Source organism: Petromyzon marinus, chromosome 35 (genome assembly GCF_048934315.1).
Source record: "Petromyzon marinus isolate PM22_M1 ecotype Great Lakes invasive population chromosome 35, UKy_Petmar_22M1.pri1.0, whole genome shotgun sequence".
NCBI lineage: Eukaryota > Metazoa > Chordata > Hyperoartia > Petromyzontiformes > Petromyzontidae > Petromyzon > Petromyzon marinus.
This window is the reverse complement of record NC_133701.1, coordinates 9,505,179-9,525,112: the sequence shown is the minus strand read 5'-3', so window position 1 is coordinate 9,525,112 and position 19,934 is coordinate 9,505,179. Positions and strand designations below refer to the sequence as shown.

At 49.4% G+C, this 19,934-nt stretch overlaps 1 protein-coding gene across 1 annotated transcript; it reads right to left on the bottom strand.

Moving 5' to 3' along the window:
• Nucleotides 1-1,433: 1,433 nt before the first annotated feature.
• LOC116948942 (uncharacterized) lies at nt 1,434-19,723 on the bottom strand. Its single transcript, XM_076071915.1, has one exon. It carries the CDS (start codon nt 18,460-18,462, stop codon nt 16,822-16,824), a length of 1,641 nt encoding a protein of 546 aa, XP_075928030.1. The 5' UTR covers nt 18,463-19,723; the 3' UTR covers nt 1,434-16,821.
• Between the last annotated feature and the right edge of the window lie 211 nt (nt 19,724-19,934).

The window sequence follows — 19,934 nt, the reverse complement described above, 5'->3', positions numbered from 1 at the left end:
CCCCCCCCCCCCATTACACCTTCACATGCCAACGTTAGCACGTGGTTGGAACCGTTGCATCAACAACGTTGGCCCAACGTTACAAGCTTGTTGGGCCGGCGACTAGAGTTCGATTCACGGCCAACATTAGTGGCGAGCGATAACCAGGTCGGTCTTCACCGCTGTCGCAACTTCACTAACCCGGAGTTGACCGGCGTGGTGAAATATGGTCAAACACCCCCCCCCCCCACGCACACACACGTGGATGCTTTCATCCAACAGCGGATTGACAAAGCTGTTTACAAAATACCTCTGCCTAGACGTACGTTTCATATTTACGTTTAAAAAAGACACAGAGACATACACTCATCACTTTTACTGCACCCAGAATAATTTGCACAGTCCAGAATGTTATTGTAGAACTGTCCGCTGACATAATTTTTTCTTCTTAATATTTGCTGTTTTTTTTTTTTGTTACATTATTATGCCTGTATTATCATTCACCCGCGGTGGAATACACAGTGCAGCAGCTGTGGGATAGCCTCTGTGCTCGCGAGCGGCAGAACGAAAATAATAATTGCGTAGTAACAGGCGAGTGAAATTGGCCATAACAGATCGCTCAACCTGATTCCGGACTTAGATCCGCGCCGCCGAGATGTTAATTACCTCGCCTGGTGTGCAGGAGGTCGTGGGCTCGATTCTGACCCCGACGCCTGCTGCTGTATATTTGGAGTTTGCGTTTCTCTCTCTCTCCCCCTGATCGCGTGGATTTTTCTCTGGGGTCCATCGGTTTTTTTTTCCACCTCCACATTGAGAATCGACATCACCACGCGTTTAGAGTGTTTTGGCTGCTATACATGTCCACGTGATGAAACACCTCGTTGAGCTATCATTTGTGGCCAGGTCGCTGCTGAAAAAAAGCTGCACAACTCATTGAGCCTTACCTATTAAAATAAATAAAACATAGTTTTAGTTCATATCCAGAGCAACCGTATCCGGGATGGAGCGGTGGCGCAGCGGTTAGCACACTGCGCCGTGAACCCAGGAATCCGGGAGTTCGTTTCCCGCCCAAAGGCCAACAGCATCAGCGGCAGCGAGTTTCTGAACCGGTGCTGTGATTCCCCGAGGTCGATTCAGCCTTAATCGGGCACCTGGTGCGGTGTGAAAATACATCGCCAGGAGGGAGACAAAGGCGGCCGGGCGTGGTGCTGGACTCATATTCCCTCATGTGCCGTGCCGGCCTTCGTAGGTTGCTACTCACTCGACAGCACTTGACCCAACAGTCTGTTAAGCCTCTATATTGCGCTACTGACCCGACACCCCAATTGTCTGAACTGGTCATGGGCCTCCCCGAGGTAGATTGAGCCGCACACAAAAACATATTTTGAGGTAATTGGAAAAACGTGGATATTACAAAACCCCATCAAATAAAGACAAAAGTTCGGGTTAGGAGCGTGGTTTGAATCTGTTTTTTTATTAATTATTATTACACTTAATTCAGATCCTTCACAACAAAAGTGAATGGCGAAAAATTATTATCGATCAATCAATCAAGAAAAGTTAATTGACTGTTGTTGTTTAAAGCTTTCGTGACTGCAGGGATTCTGCGTGACTTTACCGAAAGAACCAAGAATGTGTTGTTGTTTTTTGTTATCCCCCCCCCCCCCACGTTCAAATAACAATAATAATATTTATACTACATACAAAAACCGCACACGGCAAAAACAACAACAATCATCATCATCGAGGGATAATGGCAACGAGAGCCTGCCCAAAAGTCGAGAGATCGTTTAAAGTAAATCTTCGACGTTAATCGATACATATTAATAATAATAACATTATCATAATTATTATTTACAGTCGCACGTTGCTTCCACGAAATGACACAAACAAAACATGCAACGGTTGGCTGTCTTTGTTTGTTGATGTTGTTGTTATTGTTCTTGGAAAAAATGAGGTCCCTTAAAAAGTCGTGCGATTTCGGCATAAATAACAACGGCGGTCGTGTTACATTTCAGAGTTTGTGGGCGGTTGTTTGTGTTTGTTTATTCGTCGCGAATGTAAAATATCGTAAGCTTTTTGATCCCCTTTCTCCGGATTTATAAGACGCTCATCATCATTATTATTATTACATGTGGTGGTGGTGATGAAAATCGCAGTGTGCCCGTAACAACTTCATCTGCGTGATGATTGCGTGGGGGAGCCTTAGCAGGCGACGTTTTAGGGGGCACCGTTGATGTTTGTCGATGCGCTATGAATAAGGGCCAATGCCAAAAGCGTGTGTTGTGTGTGATCAGATATTTAAAATTTATAGAGAAGTTTGGAGAGTGGTGGCAGCGGGGGACGGGGTGCGTCTTACTTTCCGGTGCGTCTCATAATCCGGAGAAATACGGTAATGTGTGTCTGTGTGTGTGTACACGTGTCTGTGTGTGTGTGCAGGTTTCTGCGTGTGTGTGTGTTCGCATGTCTGTGTGTGTACACGTGTCAGTGTGTGTGTACAGGTGTCTGCGTACGTGCGTGTGTACACGTGTCCGTGTGTGTACATGTGTCTGCGCGCGTGTGTGTGTATACGTGTCCGTGTGTGTACAGGTGTCTGCGTGCGTGTACACATGTCCTTCGTGTGTGTACAGGTATTTGAGTGTACACGTGTCTGCGTGCGTGTGTACAGGTGTCTGTGTGTATGCGTGTCCGCGTGTGTACAGGTGTCTGAGTATACACGTGTCTGAGTGCGTGTGTACAGGTGTCTGTGTGTACACGTGTCTGCGTGCGTGTGTACAGGTGTCTGTGTGTATACGTGTCTGGTGCGTGTGTACAGGTGTCTGTGTGTATACGTGTCCGCGTGTGTACAGGTGTCTGTGTGTACACGTGTCTGCGTGCGTGTGTACAGGTGTCGGTGCGTACACGTGTCTGCGTGCGCGCGCGTGTCTGTGCACGTGTCTCTCTGCGTCTGCACGCGTGAGTGTTTTGTTCCACCCTCAAACTTACAAACAAAAATGAGAAATGATATTTACACCAGATTTTATATCGATTCGCGTGAAACAACAACAACAACGACAACCAACCACCACCACGACGAGCGACAGAGAGATAGCGGGCAGGACGAACGAGGTCACATTTGACCGCTGCTGCGCTAGACGCGCGATGCGTCGACCTCCCACCACCGCCAGCGGAGCACAACCACCGCGAGTTGTCAAATCGAGATGCGTCCGAATCGTCGTCGCGTTGCCCTCTTGAGATGTCACGATCGCGGGCAACCCCGAGATCTTCACACGGGCAGGTAGCCACACGCCACTCCACGGCGGACGCCCGAGGCGCACAAAAAAGCGAATCGCGTGAAATCGAATGGCTCCATCTCCACACCGTCTCGTGTGCACGGAGTGACGCGCACGTGTACGTGTGTGGCACGTGTGCGTACGCGTGTGTGTGTGGTACGTGTGTGTACGTGCAACGTAAGTGTGTGGTACGCGTGTGGTACGTGTGTGTGTGGTACGTGTGTGTGTGTGTGTTTGTACGTATGTGTGTGTGTGTGTTTGTACGTATGTGTCTGTGTGTGTGTGCGCACGCCATTTGGGTACGCGTGCGACCGAGATTGGACCGCTCAAAAGTGTGTAGTGACGACCCCGGCTCTCGTCGATAAATTAAAGTCGTCGCTCTTGTCGTCATCATCATAAATCATCGGTGGCTATGACCTACCCACTGCTGGATGAAGATGGCGATGCTGCAAATCGTCCGGAATTGCTTTTTCTGAGCATTTTCGGTTTGTTGTGGGTTCCCCCCACACCTCCGATTAGCGGCGTACGGTACCGAAAGAAGTTCAACACACACACGTACACATAGCTGCCCGCGCACACGAGCCGATTGAAGCTACACGGAGGTAGCTGGTGGTAGATGCTATGAAGAAGGGTCATTGCCCGAAACGTCGCCTATTACAGATAGTTTTAAGACCACACAGAGTGTTGTTGGTATAATGTTGTTGTTGATGATGATGATGATTGTGCATGTCTACCACACCTGCCAATGCAGCAGCAGCAGTAGCAGCATAACAAACGTCCTCTGCTAAGCTATTGTGTCACTCCACTGCTGGATGAAGCCTGCTTTATCGCTTTATATATGTGGGTACGCTGCTGTAACGTGGAAACGTAGTGAACTGTCCCAGTTTGTGAATTGTAAAAAAAATAGTTTAAACCTCGTGGAAATATTATTAAACTTTAAAAATGTATATACACGCTTCATTTACTTGGCAATCTAAATCAGGCGTATGGCTGGTTCTGTAACTCAACGAACAAAAGACATATTTGAACAGTCTGAAACGTACTCGCTTAACATTTAACTGCGTGATATTAAACGCTACGCAATTAAACGGCGCAGGTCACGGAACGCGGTCCGTTATGTTGAGTGACTATATAAATATAGGATAATTGTTCAAGAATGCAAGCGTACGAATTTTTTTTTTAATTTCGTACAACGTAGGGACAGGGCAAAGAGAGAACTCGCGTGTTCACGTTTAGCAGTTGAGAAACGAAGGAGCAATTTAGAGATTTAAAATAATATGTCGTGTTCGTGTGTTGTACACGGACACACGTATATAGTATGGAATCATTGTATATAAGAACATACACTCTGTATGTCTACCACCCCTGCCAATGCAGCATATACACGCTGTATGTTCTTATATACATTTTTACAAAATATATAAATGTTTGAGCATGTAATTATATCATTTTATTTTTTAAGAAAATCTCTCCACCGGTTTCGAAATTCTGGATCTCATCAGCAGAGCTTAGAATTGTTGAACAAATCCTGCCGGATTAGGCAGATGTTATTGGCAAGAGCCGCTGCGTACGAACGATGAGACCCAGCTCAACGCTACAGAGCAGTGAGTGTGCGTGTCGACTCGGCGCTAGGCCAGTGGTAATTGTCGCCCTGCTCTACGAACCCGGCAAACCAGAGTTCGACTCCCACTGACGGTCAAAAAACTGAACCCGGTCCCAGGCTTACGCCTCAGTCGACTCGGCATCGAACGAGCACCGGGTGCGGATTGTTGGGTAAACATCGCCACTGGGGGAGACAAAGGCGGCCGGGCGTGGTTGCTGGCCACCCCTCCCCCCCCCCGTGCCGCCCTTCATCGGTACCATTCGCATAAAAAAACACTTTCCGTAACAGTATGTTCAAGGCTATACCGGGGGATCTTTGTCTTTGTTGACTAAGTGCGAGTTGTCCGGCACAAACCGAAAGTAATTTATGATTCGTGAATCATAACGAACAATTAGACCGCGGTTAATGAATCATAATTAGCCGTAACAATGCCCGATGTGCCCTTTCAACTGAGAGTCGGCCTCGTACAACGGTTGCAGAGATGGAGACAAATCGGGATGCAAGAGTTGCTAACAATTCATATTTTACTGGGAAAATAATTTAAAATGTCGGGTTGTGTTTTTCTTCGCAATGTGTGCAGAGTTAGGGTTTTATGTTTTGTTTTTTTAAAGAAACGGGTTGTGTTGTTGCACTTGTGATGAGAAGTTATTATATTGTGACGCTAAAAATAATTTATAAAAAAACAATGTATAAAAAGCGACGTTTCTGGCAATGAGCTTTCTTCAAAACACACAGATGAAGTAAACCAATGTCTGTTTAATTCACTTATTTTCTGAAAAGAATATATATATACTTGCGAAATAAATATATTTAATTCACGTGGATAAGAGCGGTGGCGCAGCGCTTAGCGCGGGAGCGACGAACCAACCCGGCAGAGCTGATTTCGATTCCCGTGCCACGGCTAACATCAGTGTCGAGTGATATCTGAACCGGTCCTAGCCCCTCGCCCCCCGCACCCACCTCATCCTTCACTAGCCGGGACTGACATAGCGTGGTGAAGTATGGCCAAACAATCTATGAGAGGCTCATTCATCCAGCAGTGGACTGACAAAGGTGGCTGTGACTATGAATCACTCTATACAAGTCGATGGGGTCCTCGTATAGAAGACTCATTGTACCAACGTTTACAATCCGTGTGGGTGTATAGTCCGTAACTACACGTGTGCATGCCCTTGTATACACATACGCGCACAATTTACCCAGACAAAGGTCCCCCGTGTAGCCTTTTAACGCACTGTTGGGGGCAAGTGCACTTTAGAAGCCCGACGCGGCACATTGAAGTTCGTTGCTGCGGCCAAAAAAAAACACCCCCGGCCGCCTTTATATCCCCAGTGCCGATCCCTCACCGCTCGGTTAAGGCTGAGCAGACCTCGGGGAGTCCCAGGACAGGTTCAGACAATAAAGTCGTGCGCGTTGGGTTCAGTGAACGGGACTCGAACCCGGGCTCGCAGGGTTTCGCAGCGCGGTGGCGCTAACCGCTGCGCCTCCGCTCCCCGCGATGTTGACCACCAGACACAGGCGCGCAAATCCATTTTTTGACACGGGCGTGTCCTCTCGGTGTGTACGCGCACACAGTCCCGCGATGTATACGCGCGCGCGCACACACACACACTCGCATCGCTGCAATACACTTATAAATAGTTTTAACCACCTTATCGTTTGGGCTCTTTCCTGTTTGTGGAGAAAGATGTGTACATTTTGCAGGCTCGCTAATAGCCCCGGCGTTCCAAATATATACACGATTGAGGAAACGCTGTCTCAACACACACACTCGTCTGTCTGTCTGTGTGTGTGTCCGTCCGTGGGGAGCGGTGGTGTAGCGGTTAGCGCGCTGCGCTACGAACCTGGCCAACCGGGTTCGATTCCAGCTCACGGCCAACAACGGTGACGATTATCTGAACCGGTCCTGGGCCTCCCCTAGGTCGACTCAGCCTCAAATGAGTACCTGGTGTGATGTGTGAGCATCGCCGCTGGGGAGACAAAGGCGGCCGGGCGTGGTGTTGGCCACTCATCCCCTCGTGTGCCGTGGCGGCCTTCATAGATGCTACTCGCCTACAGCACTTGCCCCTACACTCTGTTCAGGCTATACGGGCGGTTCTTTGTCTTGTCCGTGAAGGGTACAGCTTGTGTTGAGATTGTGTAACTAGTTTGTGTATTTAAGTGTGCGTGCTGAACACTGATGACTGATGTGGGACATTACACGCATGTGTGTGTCCGTGTGCGGTCGTGTAGTGGGAGCGGGGGTGTAGCGGCTACGAACCCGGCCACCCGAGTTCGATTCCCGCTCACGGCTAACACGAGTGACGACTATCTGAACCGGCCGTGGGCCTCCCCTAGGTCGACTCAGCCTCAATGCTACGTATAACAAAAAAAGCATTGACACACTAGGTGTTGGCCACCCCCTCGTGTACCGTGCTCGCTAACAGCACCTGCCTCAACGGTTAAGGCTACACGGGGGATCTTTGGTGGTGTCGTAGCGGTTAGAGCGCTGCGCTACGATACCCGACGCGAGTTCGATTCTCTGGATTCTCGCTCACTGCCAACATCATTGACGAATATCTTAAACTGTCCTGGGCCTCCCCTAGGGCGACTTAGCATCAAATGAGTACCTGGAGAGACAACGGCCATGCCAGCCTTCACATTTGTGATCGCGCAAAGCACTTGCACCAACAGTATTTAAAGGCTATACGGAGGGTCTTTTGTACACATACACACATATTGTACATACAAAAAATTGTGAACACATTCCTAACGTGTACATTGGATACAGACAGAGCAGACACAATCGCGCCGTATATAACGCATCCAAACACACATCCATACCCATATAATAAAAAAACATACATACATACAAACATACACATCTGAAAAGGATTGGAAATGAGCCCTTCATCCAGCAGCGGATTGATCATAGCTGCTTAGAATTATGCTGATACATCGCCATAAGAGTTTTTTTTGGGGGGTTAGATCGCGTAAATATTAATGTGTCGTTAAACCGTCACCACCCGACATAGCCAATTCAGAAAGGTTTGCCAGCAAAACAAAACAATGCTAACCGCTGTGTTGGAGAGTAAAGTCACAACGACGTTTCGCCAGTAATTACAACGAGCATCATCAGGCGAGAGCCAGAGTTGTCGACACGTCGTACTCTAATTCTAAACGTTGTGGGTTTACTCTCAAACGCACCAATGGTGCTGTACTAGTAACGAATTGGCTACGTTCTGTTTACGTGACACACCTTACCAATTGGCTGTGTCGGGTGGTGGCGGGTTTAACGACACATTTGTATATTTATATGTTGGTGGTGAACGCCGACGTGTTACACCGATGATACATGTACATACATGCACAAATATGCACTAAATATATTAAGTATACACGCACACATTTAGACCGTTATGTAGAATGTACACGTACGTACGCATGCATGCATACATACTGCCTCGCCTGGTATACAGGAGGTCGTGGGTGCATGCATACACATACATATAATACATATACACAATCTGTAGAATACATATGCAGATATAATCTACATACATGTTACGGACGAGCATCATACACATGCATACAGATATCACATACACACACACTCCACACGTATAACGCATACAGAGTGCACTGCTTTTATACCTACATATAAATGCATGCATATATGAAAACATGCGGACAAAATAAACACACTTAACACATACGCATAGGCACGTACTCACATACACACATGTAACATGCATGCACATATATGTCGTACATACGAACCTGCATACATTGAATGCATATTCTCATGTTATTTATCGACGACGTATACACAGTTACACAGTATACATACACAATACAGATACATTACATACATTCTGGCATGAAAAGACACACAAACCATGATAAACACACTATACATACATAACTTATGTCAACATGCATACACAGAGGTGACTTCCGATGCACGCCCAATACATGCACATACAGCGGATACGTAATGAACGAAGCACGTGCCATTAAACCATCAATACATGCATACATACATACCAACATACATAAATCGCATATGCGTTTTACATGTAAACATTGCAGCATAAGTATGCATGCACACAAACATACATACACGCACGCATACGTTTTATTCTAAAATAGTTTACATGGATATACATATATACATGCATACTCACTACTATTAACATAACGTACATAAGTGAACACACACATGTATGTATGTATACGACATATCCACACGCATAATGCACGCACAATGAGCCTTCGTATATCAACAGAATGTTGGGGCAAGCTGTGTTAGTCAGCGTCTATTTAGGCCGCCACGGGGGTAGTGTGTCCAGAATCATTCCCGTCCGCCTTTGTCTCTCCCGTGCTGATGTTTGCACGGCGCACCAAGGTACGTACTGCGGTGGCAAGATGTTAACTGCCTCGCCTGGTATACAGGAGGTCGTGGGTTCAATCCCGACCCTGACGCCTGCTGTATAATTGGAGTTTGCGTGTCTCTCTCGCTCCCTGTAGTTGCGTGGATTTTTCTCTGAGTTCTCCGGTTTTTCCCTCCAGATTTAGAAACGCGCGTTTCCAGTATTTGGCCGCTATAAATATCCACGTGATAAGCCACTTCGTTTAGCTTTCATTTATGGCCAGATCGCTTCTGAAAAATAGATATTATGGCTCATTGGGCTCGACCTTGTCAAATAAAAAAAAATAGATAGTTTTAGTTCACTGATTTAAAGACTGAGTCAACCTAGAGGAGGCCCAGAACCGGTTTGGGCAATCGCCTGCCACCGATGTTCGACGTGGCCGGGAATTGAAGTCAGCTGCGACCGGGTTCATAGAAGCACGCAGTGCCCACGTGGTCGTAAATTCTAACGAAGTTCTTAAAATTAATGTTTTTTGGGTCTTTCGGTAAAGTCACGTAGATAGGTTAAAAGAAAATTACAAAAAAATACTAAAATAACAAATGTTATAACAAATGTAATTTTTGGTTATTTTCTTTGAAATAACAAAAATAAATATTGTTATTTTTTGTTATTTTCTTAACTTTACCGAAAGACCCAAAGAATATAAATTCCTGCAGTCACGAAAGCTTTAAGTCAAGACGTTCTTCAAGACGACGAGCCAGACAACTAAAACATCGGTACGAACGTACACCTGGGAGTTGGGATTGTATTTGTGTTGTCGTTGCTTATAACTGGAAACGATTAAAGAAATACCAAAAGCAAGAAAAACGACGTGACCTTAATTGGGCTCTCCCGGTGATTTATAGGGCGTTATTTTCATTTCACCAGATAAGGGACACTTAAGCTATATAGCTCTTATGTGTTGGGTAATCCTCCAAATGTGTCAGTGTGCTGCTTAAGCTGATGCTGATATAACATTTATTAAGCTCGTTGTCGGACACAGGACTAACATAGACACACACATAATACACTTTACATGCATACGCATGCATACTACATACACAAGACAAAGATCCTCCGTATAACCTTTAACATGCTGTCTGGGCAAGTGCTGTTAGCGAGCACCTATGAAGGCCCATCTACACAGAAACATACGCATATATATGTAGCACATACATACTCAGACTTACATACACACATGTCCTCATATACATACGTACACATTTTTTACAGATACGCATATACACAGGAACATATTAACATCCAAATCACGTAAGTACTCGTAAACTCATGTACATATATAATTTCACATGCATATACAGCTACTCGTGCGTACAAAGGCATATTCTCATTTACGCACTTTCACGTGTGTAGGCACATACACACGCACAATATACGTACACGCGTGTACACTATACAGATTACGATTTTACTTATATATAGCTATTGTCAAGCAATTTGCGTATGAATAGTGGTGATTAAGAATGACAGCTAATGTAGACTCGCTATGGCAATCCACTGATGAAGTCCTTCCCAAGTATTGTTGCTCATTGTTGGGGGAGAGGGATGTTTGACCATACTTCACCACGCTGGTCAATGGGGGTTGTTGATGGTGCGAGCGCAGAACCGGTTTAGGTAGCTCCCGCCACTGATGTTAGCCGCGGCCGGGAATCTGATTCAGGAGATTGCGGAGATCGGATTGCGCCGCGCTAACCACTGCGCCACCGCTCCTATTTAACCACTGCAAATGGGAATAAACATCGCTCCGTAGCGGATGTCATAATCAGTGATGCAGTTCCTAGCTGCGTGCTATTATCTGTGTACGTAACGTGTAGTGTGTGTGTAACGTGTAATATGCATGTGCATATTGTGTTTGTGTATAACGTGTAGTATGTGTGTACATTGTGTGTACGTCTGTATTGGTGGGGAGGGGTAGTGTTGTGGTTAGCGCCCTGAGCTACGAACCCGTCCTGGACCTCCTCTAGGTCGACTCGGCCTCAAATGAGTACCTGGTGCGGTGTGTAAATATCGCCACTGGGGAGACAAAGGCGGCCGGGCGTGGTTTTGTCCACCCACCCCCTCGTGTGCCGTGCCGGCCTTTATAGGTGCTCGCTAACAGAACGTGCCCCTACAGTCTGTTACAGGCTATACGGGGGATCTTTGTCTTGTATACTGAGTTTGTGCGAAACCAATAGAACGGTCTTTGGGGTACTAACAGTGAGAAGTCACGTGCACTTCGTTTTTTGGTTTGTAATATTTTGGAATGAACCCAATAAACATAAGTTCGACTCCCGGCCACGGCTCACATCAGTGTCGAGCGATATGTAAACCGGTCCTGCCCCCCCCCCCCCCCCCCACCAAAATCTCAAACCCACAGCGACCAGCGTGGTGAAGTATGGTCAAACAACTGCCATGACCTTCATCCAGCAGTGGATTGGCAAAGGAATAGGACGTTATTATTATTCAATAATTTAAAATAATTTCAACTCTGGTGAGCGTGATCCCATTATCATCTCTACATTGTACGTATAACGTACTACATCGTACATGCACACTCATATATTGCACGCATACGGTATACTTTACAAATACACGATACATTATATACGTTTACACATACGTATATAGACACATACGTATCCGCATGGTATAGTACATCCGTATATGTACATGCTACACTTCATATCATACATGCTTAAGTACATACATGCTACATTGTACATACAAAATGTAAAGCACACGATGTGTGTACTTTCCATTCGTACAGACTGTCGGGGCAAGTGCTGTCAGCGAGCAGCTAACACCAACACACTGTATTGGTGTACACAACAACAAACAACACGAAGTGGCGGTAACGTCACCACGGCGCTTGTGCCAGGCTAGGTGCACCTTGAGGCACACGCAAACACACACACACAAACACGCAATACAGATACACACACGCAACAAAGACAAAGGTCCCCCGTGTGACCTTAACAGACTGTTAGGGCAAGTGCTGTTAGCGATTTTCCATGCAGGCCGGTACGCGATGGGGGTGGGTGGCCAGCACCACACCACACACACATGCAACACACACACACATGCAACACACACACACACGCAACACACACACACGCAACACACACACACATGCAACACGTGGTACACAATACGCTGCAATGCCACCGCAACGTCGTCGTTGTACATCATGGTAGTGGGGGTTAAAACTCTCAACTGACTTTCATTGCCTCTCTCGGGACGTCGTCGGCCAATTGTAAAGGAGGCTGCGGGAGTCAAGTAGAATGATTATTGACTGTTGTTGTTGTTGTTTGTAGGATATTGTCATCGGAGCTTCACGCTAGCGCCAATCCAGAATCGCCACCTTGAATGTGACGTGTCTCTATGTGCCGCTATGGGTCTCTATAGGTATCGCTGTGGGTCCGCGTCTCTCTGCATCTCGATGGGTTTACTATATGGTCGATGGTTCGGGTTGCATGACCGCAATCGCACTCATGTGGCTTGTCTTTAGAAATACATTTCGACGTTTGTCTAGGTATCGCTGTGGGTTTCTGTGTCGCTACGTATATCTCTATGGGTCTTGATGGGTTTACTATTTGGTCGATAGTTTGGGTTACATTACCACAATCACACTTGTGTGGCTTCTATTTAATGTATCTCTACGTGTCGTTGTGAGTCTGTATGTATCGCCGTGGGTCTCGATGTAGCTACATGAACACAACACGCCCATACACGCTACGTGCACTTGCAACTAAGCGAATACACACGAATATAATATTGTGAATACGCAAGTCTACAACAGACTTGCGTATGCCCACCAAGGTTCCCATTTATGGCTGAGTCGCCCTGAGTGTATGGATGTACAAGCGGTAGTGCAGCGATTAGCGGGGCTGCGCTATACATCGGCGATCCGAGTTCGATTCCCACTCACGGCCAAAACCAGTGACGATTATCTGAACCGGTCCTGGGCCTCCCGTAGGTCGAGTCAGCCTCAAATTAGAACCTGGTGCCGTGTGTAAACATCGCCACTGGGGAGTCAAATGCCTTCATGTGTGCTCGCTCACAGAACTTGCCCCAACAGCATGTTAAGGGCTACACGGATGATCTTTGTGTACTTACACTCATAAAGTTGCCACGTGATTAATAAAACGCGCCAGGGTATTACCGCTTCAGCAGCACCGCCGCCGCTGTGATGTTGGGAGAGCGATTCGCACACGTTTCGCAATCGGGAAGTCCGACGTTTCGCTGGTAGTAACAGGCAGCACACGCGGCGTCTCGGACGACGGCCGTTCTACGTGCCGCGCCAATAAAGGCGTGTATTGATGTTCTATGAAAAAGGACAATTGCCCGAAACGTCGCCTATTAGAATTTGTTTTCCATATAAGGGACACATGCATACACGCAGTGTTAATGGCCAATGCGTTTGAGGAGTCCGGTGAACAACGCGATAACCACTACGCTACCACTCCACCCACGTGTATACATGCACACAGATACATACAGATACATCTACACACCCCACGTGTATACATGCATACGTATACATACACCCCAACTGTATACATATATACAGATACCGTACGGAAGGATTGAGCAATTACGTTTTACAGAAATAGAACAACATGCAAGGGATATGCTGGCTGTACCTCAAGTAACGAACACATGAATACATATCGCAAGTCTTACTCCGTTCTTACACGTACATACACACATAAAGTTGCTGAAGGTGTTCAATACGAGACAAAGACAAAGATCACCCGTATAGCCCTAACAGACTCTTGGGGTAAGAGCTGTTAGCGAGCAGCACCTATGAAGGCCGGCACGGCACACGTCCGGCCTCCCTTGTCTACCGAAGTTGAGATGTTTACACACCGCACCAGGTGCTCATTTAAGGTTCAGTCGACCTAGGGGAGGCCCAGGACCGGTTCATAAAATCGTCACTGGGTGTTGGCCGTGAGCTTAAATTGAACTCGGGACGCCAGCTTAGCAGCGCGGCGCGCTAACCGCTAACACCACAGCTCGCCGTTGGCTTTGAATAGACGCACACAGACACACACTGCATACGAGCGTGCACGTGCGAGCAGAGCGCATGAGTGAATCCACATACATGCGACGCAGATATGTAACTAACGTGCACGCACGGGTGACGCTTTGTGCATGCATGTGCACAGCGGGCTACTTCTTTGTAAGCGCACAGATGCACGAGAATTGTGTGAACACAATCAATGTTGATGCACGCGTACGCAGAGTGCAGCATAGCCGAGAGTAAGTTCTGATGGTGTTCTCGAAGGGCTAGAGGGCTGAGCATTTGACACTAATATAGTTGAGGCTATTCTTACGTCAAAACACAGATTTTTTTTTTTTACAAATGACATTCTGATTTTTTAAAAAAATGGATATTAATTTACCCATCATAACTTGGTGGGCACGTGATGTTCAAACATTAACACGCTAAGTGCGTGCTGCAATTGACGTTGATCGTAACATATACATTCACGCACACGCGCACGTGCTGTGAATCCTATTGAACACACACAGTTTCAACACGTACAGCTTAACTTACTTCAGAACGCATTCATAGCCTGCATACAACCCTTTAATACATTCACCCGTGCAGACGGAGTACAAAACATCGCTTAGAATTCACACAGGACGCGAGTTCTAAATGCGTATAGCCCGGCTTGCTTATGCGTTTGCATAGCACAGACGACAAGTATTGAATACACATACACAGAGCTCACACACAAGGCACACATATATGATCACGCATGCACACACACACCGTCGATTGAACGTGGCTGACGATGTTCTGTGTAGGCCAGTGTTACGAGCAAACTGGCTTAAATGAGCACGTGATACATACGCATAGTCATCCACACAAAAAAGGTTTGAATCCGTACATAAACACATACAAAGATGTCCCATACAGCCTTTGACAGACACACGCACATACACACATTTTAAACAAAGATCCCCCGTATAGCCTTAAATGACTGTTGGGGCAAGTGCTGTTAGCGAGCACCTATAAAGGCCGGCACGGTACACGAGGGGGTGGGTGGCCAGCACCATGCCCGACCGTCTTTGTCTCCCCAGTGGCGATATTTACGCACGGCACCAGGTACTCATTTGAGGCTGAGTCGACTTAGGGGAGGCCCAGGACCGGTTCAGATAATCGTCACTGGTGTTGGCCGTGAGCGGGAATCGAACCCGGTTCGCCAGGTTCGTAGCGCAGCGCGCTAACCGCTACACTACCGCTCCCCACTACACACACATGAAGTGTGTGTCAGCGTACATACACACGCATGCATACGCACATTCATACACTACACAGATATGCGTGAAGTGTTAGGCAAGCTTACATTAAGGATTGAACACACACAATGCCACACACATGACCACACACACAAGCGTTAAAACACTTGCCTGCATGAACGCTTGAACACACAAAGACAAAGATCCCCCGTATAGCCTTGACAAACTGTTGGGGCAAGTGCTGTTCGCAAGCGCCTATGAAGGGCGGCACGGCACACGCCCGACCGCCTTTGTCTCCTCAGTGGCGCTGCTCACACATCGCATCGGGTACTCATTTGAGGCTGAGTCGACCTAGGGGAGGCCCAGGACCGGTTACAGATAATCGCCGCTGGTGTTGGCCGTGAGCGTTGAATCGAACTCGGGTGGCCGGTTTCGTAGCGCAGGGCGCTAACCGCTACACCCCCGCTCGCCACGACCACACACAGGCAAGGAGTGAACGCACACACACACATGACCACACGCATACGCACGTACACAAAACAGAGATCTCCTGTGTAGCTGACCGCAGACTGTTGACGCAAGTGCTGTTAGCGAGCACCTATGAAGGCCGGCACGGTACACGAGGGGGTGGGTGACCAGCACCACGGCGAGCCACTTTTATCCTCCCAGAGCTAAATGTTTACGCACCGCAAAAAGCTACTCTATTGTTTTAAGGCCGAGTTGACCTAGAGGCGGCTCAGGACCGGTTAAGATTATTTTTTTCCCCACCAATATTGGCGGTGAGCGGGATTTGATTGGACTCGGGTAAGCTGGCGCTCGTATCGCAGTGCGCTAACGACTACAACCACCGCTCCCCACGCATCTATACACACACAAATACAAAGATCTCCCTTAGAGCCTTTAACTGGAGTGAGTGCTGTTAGCGAGCACCTATGAAGGCCGGCACGGCACACGAAGGAGTGGGTGGCCAGCACCACGCCCGAACGCCTTTGTCTCCCTAGTGGCAATGTCTACTACACCGCACCAGGCACTCATTTGAGGCTGAGTCGACCTAGGGGAGGCCCGGGACCGGTTCAGACAATCGTCACTGGTGTTGGCCGTGAGCGGGAATCGAACCCGGGTCGCCAGGTTCATAGCGCAGCGCGCTAACCGCTACACTACCGCTCCCCACACGCGTACACACACACATAGCCACACGTACACAGACAAAGTCCCCCCGTAGAGCCAACCACCCACATACACACACATACACACGCGCGCGCGCGACCACACACGCGCGTAGCCCCCACACACGCTAGTGGTTCCAGAGCAAGTTTCCTGCCCACGCTCATTCACTCAACAGAAACGGGAACACGCATTGCTGCTGCTGCTGTATCGGTTGAACATTACCTCCACCACCACCACCACCACTGACGCCAATGATGTTATCAATAGAGAAAGATGTCTTTGCCGGTCCCGACTCAGTCTTGAGCGCCGCTAGTCCGTGCGGCAGCCCCAGCGGACTCAGCTGCTGCGACGCGAACACCGCGCCGCTCTTCTTCGGCTGCAGACCTCCGCCGCAGGAGGAGGCGCCCTGCATGAGAGGAGGCGGAGGCGGCTGGAGCAGCGAAGCGCCCTGCACTGACGCAGGCTGCTGCTGCTGCTGCTGATATTGGAACGTGGCAGCCGCTGCCGCCGCTGCTGCTGCTGCAGAAAACGTGTAGGTAGGTCCGGAACACGGGTGCGGACTCAACGCCGTCGGTAGGTGGTGATGGTGATGATGCTGCTGCTGTTGCTGCTGCTGTTGCAAATGATGCGCGTGCGGTAGTTGGTGATGATGGTGATGATGATTGTTGTGGTGATGGTGATGCTGCTGCTGATGATGATGATGCTGCTGCTGCTGTTGGTGATGGTGATGTATGGACGGAAATCCGTGCAAGGGCTGCAATCCGTAGTTGAATCCCGAGTAAGGTGCGTAGGTGAACCCGGGTAGAAACGCCGCGGCCGCCGCTGCCGCTGCCGCCGCGGCCGCCTGCTCCTTGAGGAATTCGACGGACGACGCCTGCATGAGCTGCTGCCTCTTGAAGCGCTTGCGTCGCCGCAGGAAGGAGCCGTTGTCGAACATGTCGGCCGACTCCGGGTCGAGGGTCCAGTAGTTGCCCTTGCCCGGGTTGCCCGGCTCGCGCGGGATCTTCACGAAGCAGTCGTTGAGCGACAAATTGTGGCGGATCGAGTTCTGCCACGCGGGGAACTTCTCGCGGTAGTAGGGGAAGCGGTTGCTGATGAAGTCGCAGATCTCGCTGAGCGTGAGGCGCTTCTTGGGGCTCTGCAGGATGGCCATGGTGATGAGCGCGATGTACGAGTAGGGCGGCTTGACGAGGGCGCCCTTGGAGGAGGAGGACGACGACGAGGTGGTAGTGGCCTTGATGCACGAGGTCGCGTTGCCGTGAGCGCCGTGCTGGTCGTCGTCCGCCGCTACCGCCCCCACCGAGGAGGAGTCTCGGCGCAAACGCTCCTCGTCCTCTTCATCTCTTCCGGCTCTGCCATCCTCCTCCTCCTCGTCATCATCATCATCATCGTCGTCGTCGTCGTCACAATTGACGCCGTCCAGGATGTCGAGGCCGCGGTTCTGGCCGCGGTGTCGCGCGTTGTCTGCGTCGCTGTTCGAGCAGCCGACGTCTTCGTCCAAGTCGTCGTCGTCGTCGTCTTCGTCGGCGTCTTCGTCCAAGTCGTCGATGACGTCCTCGATGTCATCGCGATCGGAGCCGAAAAGTCTTCGCGTTCGGCCGACTTCGTGTCTCCTTCCTCCCGCTCCTCCTACTACGACTGTCGCTCCTCCTCCTGTTGCACCTCGTCTGTCCATGCCGCCACCACCACCGCCGCCACTGCCACTTACACCGCCACCGCCATCTTCGCCAACAACGTCAACAAAGTCCTCGTCTGACTGCATGCAGACTCCTCGTCCGAGTAGCTCTGCGCCAAGAGTCATTCTCGTGAACGCGATCGCCTCCGACTCTCAGCCAGCCCTCCCCCCCCAACCCCCACCCCACCGCCCCCGCCCCCTCCCCCTGAGTTCGGGGAAGTCGGGGGGGGGGGCGCTCTGTTGTCTTGGAGGGGGGGGGTAGCGGGGGGGCGGACGGACTTGTTGGTAGTTGCAGGTTGCTGTGGTGTCTTTATCGCCTGGTCGGTGTTGACTGGAACCGTGGCTGACTGGAACCGTGGTTGACTGGAACCGTGGTTGGACTGGAACCGTGGTTGACTGGAACCGTGGTTGGACTGGAACCGTGGTTGACTGGAACGGTGGTTGACTGGAACCGTGGCTGACTGGAACCGTGGTTGACTGGAACCGTGGTTGACTGGAACCGTGGTTGACTGGAACGGTGGTTGACTGGAACCGTGGTTGGACTGGAACCGTGGTTGACTGGAACGGTGGTTGACTGGAACCGTGGTTGGACTGGAACCGTGGTTGACTGGAACCGTGGTTGACTGGAACCGTGGTTGACTGGAACCGTGGTTATCCCCAGCTCGTGTAGTCTCTTGAGTAAGGAACGGACCCTCCTCGACCTCTCTCTCTCTCTCTGTCAACGGGAGTCGCAGCGATTCTGGTTGTTGACGAGACGTCGCCTCGTTGTTTCGCGCGAGCGAGTTGACTGATTGTCTCGACGTTGTCGCTGCTGCTGCTGACCCCGCTGCTGTTGCCGCTGCTGTCCTTGTTGTTGTTGTGATAAGTTTAGTGCGACGGAAATTGATTCCGCGTTCCGACTCTCGCCTCCTCTCCGACGCTCAGCTGAATTCTGTTCTTCTCATTTCGCGCGCATCCCTCCTCGGCCGACTACAACGGAGCCAAAGGCAGCTGCGCACGATGCGGCGCTTTCAAAATAATCCATAGAGCGTTCCGTGTATTCGTCCAGCGACTTGGATCAAAACGTGTAATAACAACAAAGTTTCTTCGCAACGACACAAACGTGAGCTTGCAAACAACAACAACAGACTTGTCTTCTGAACGCAGGACTTTCTGCTGACGACGATTATGTTGTTAAGGACTCTTCATCGAACTGCTCTCGTGTGAAGTTTGTGTAGTAGCAGCAGCAGCAACGTCAATAGCTGTAATAGGTGGCACGACAAGTTTCGCCAATAGTTGATGTCACGCTGCCAGCTGTCACCACGTGTACACACACGCACGCGCGCGCACGCGCTAGCAGGCGTCCGCGGATCGCTGCCTAGAACTTGTGCCGAGGCTGGGGGTGGGGGGGGAAAGTGGACGAGAATCCGTCGTGGGAATTTATACCGAGAAGGCGTTGCGCGTCGAATCACGTGTAGCCGTGTCACCCTCCCAACCCACTCAGCCCACCCAACCCACTCAACCCACCCAACCCACTCAAGCCACTCACTAAACCACGCCCGGTTTGCCTATTCCCTGCACGAAAATTGGTCACGGTCGATAAAGCTCCTCCTCCTCTT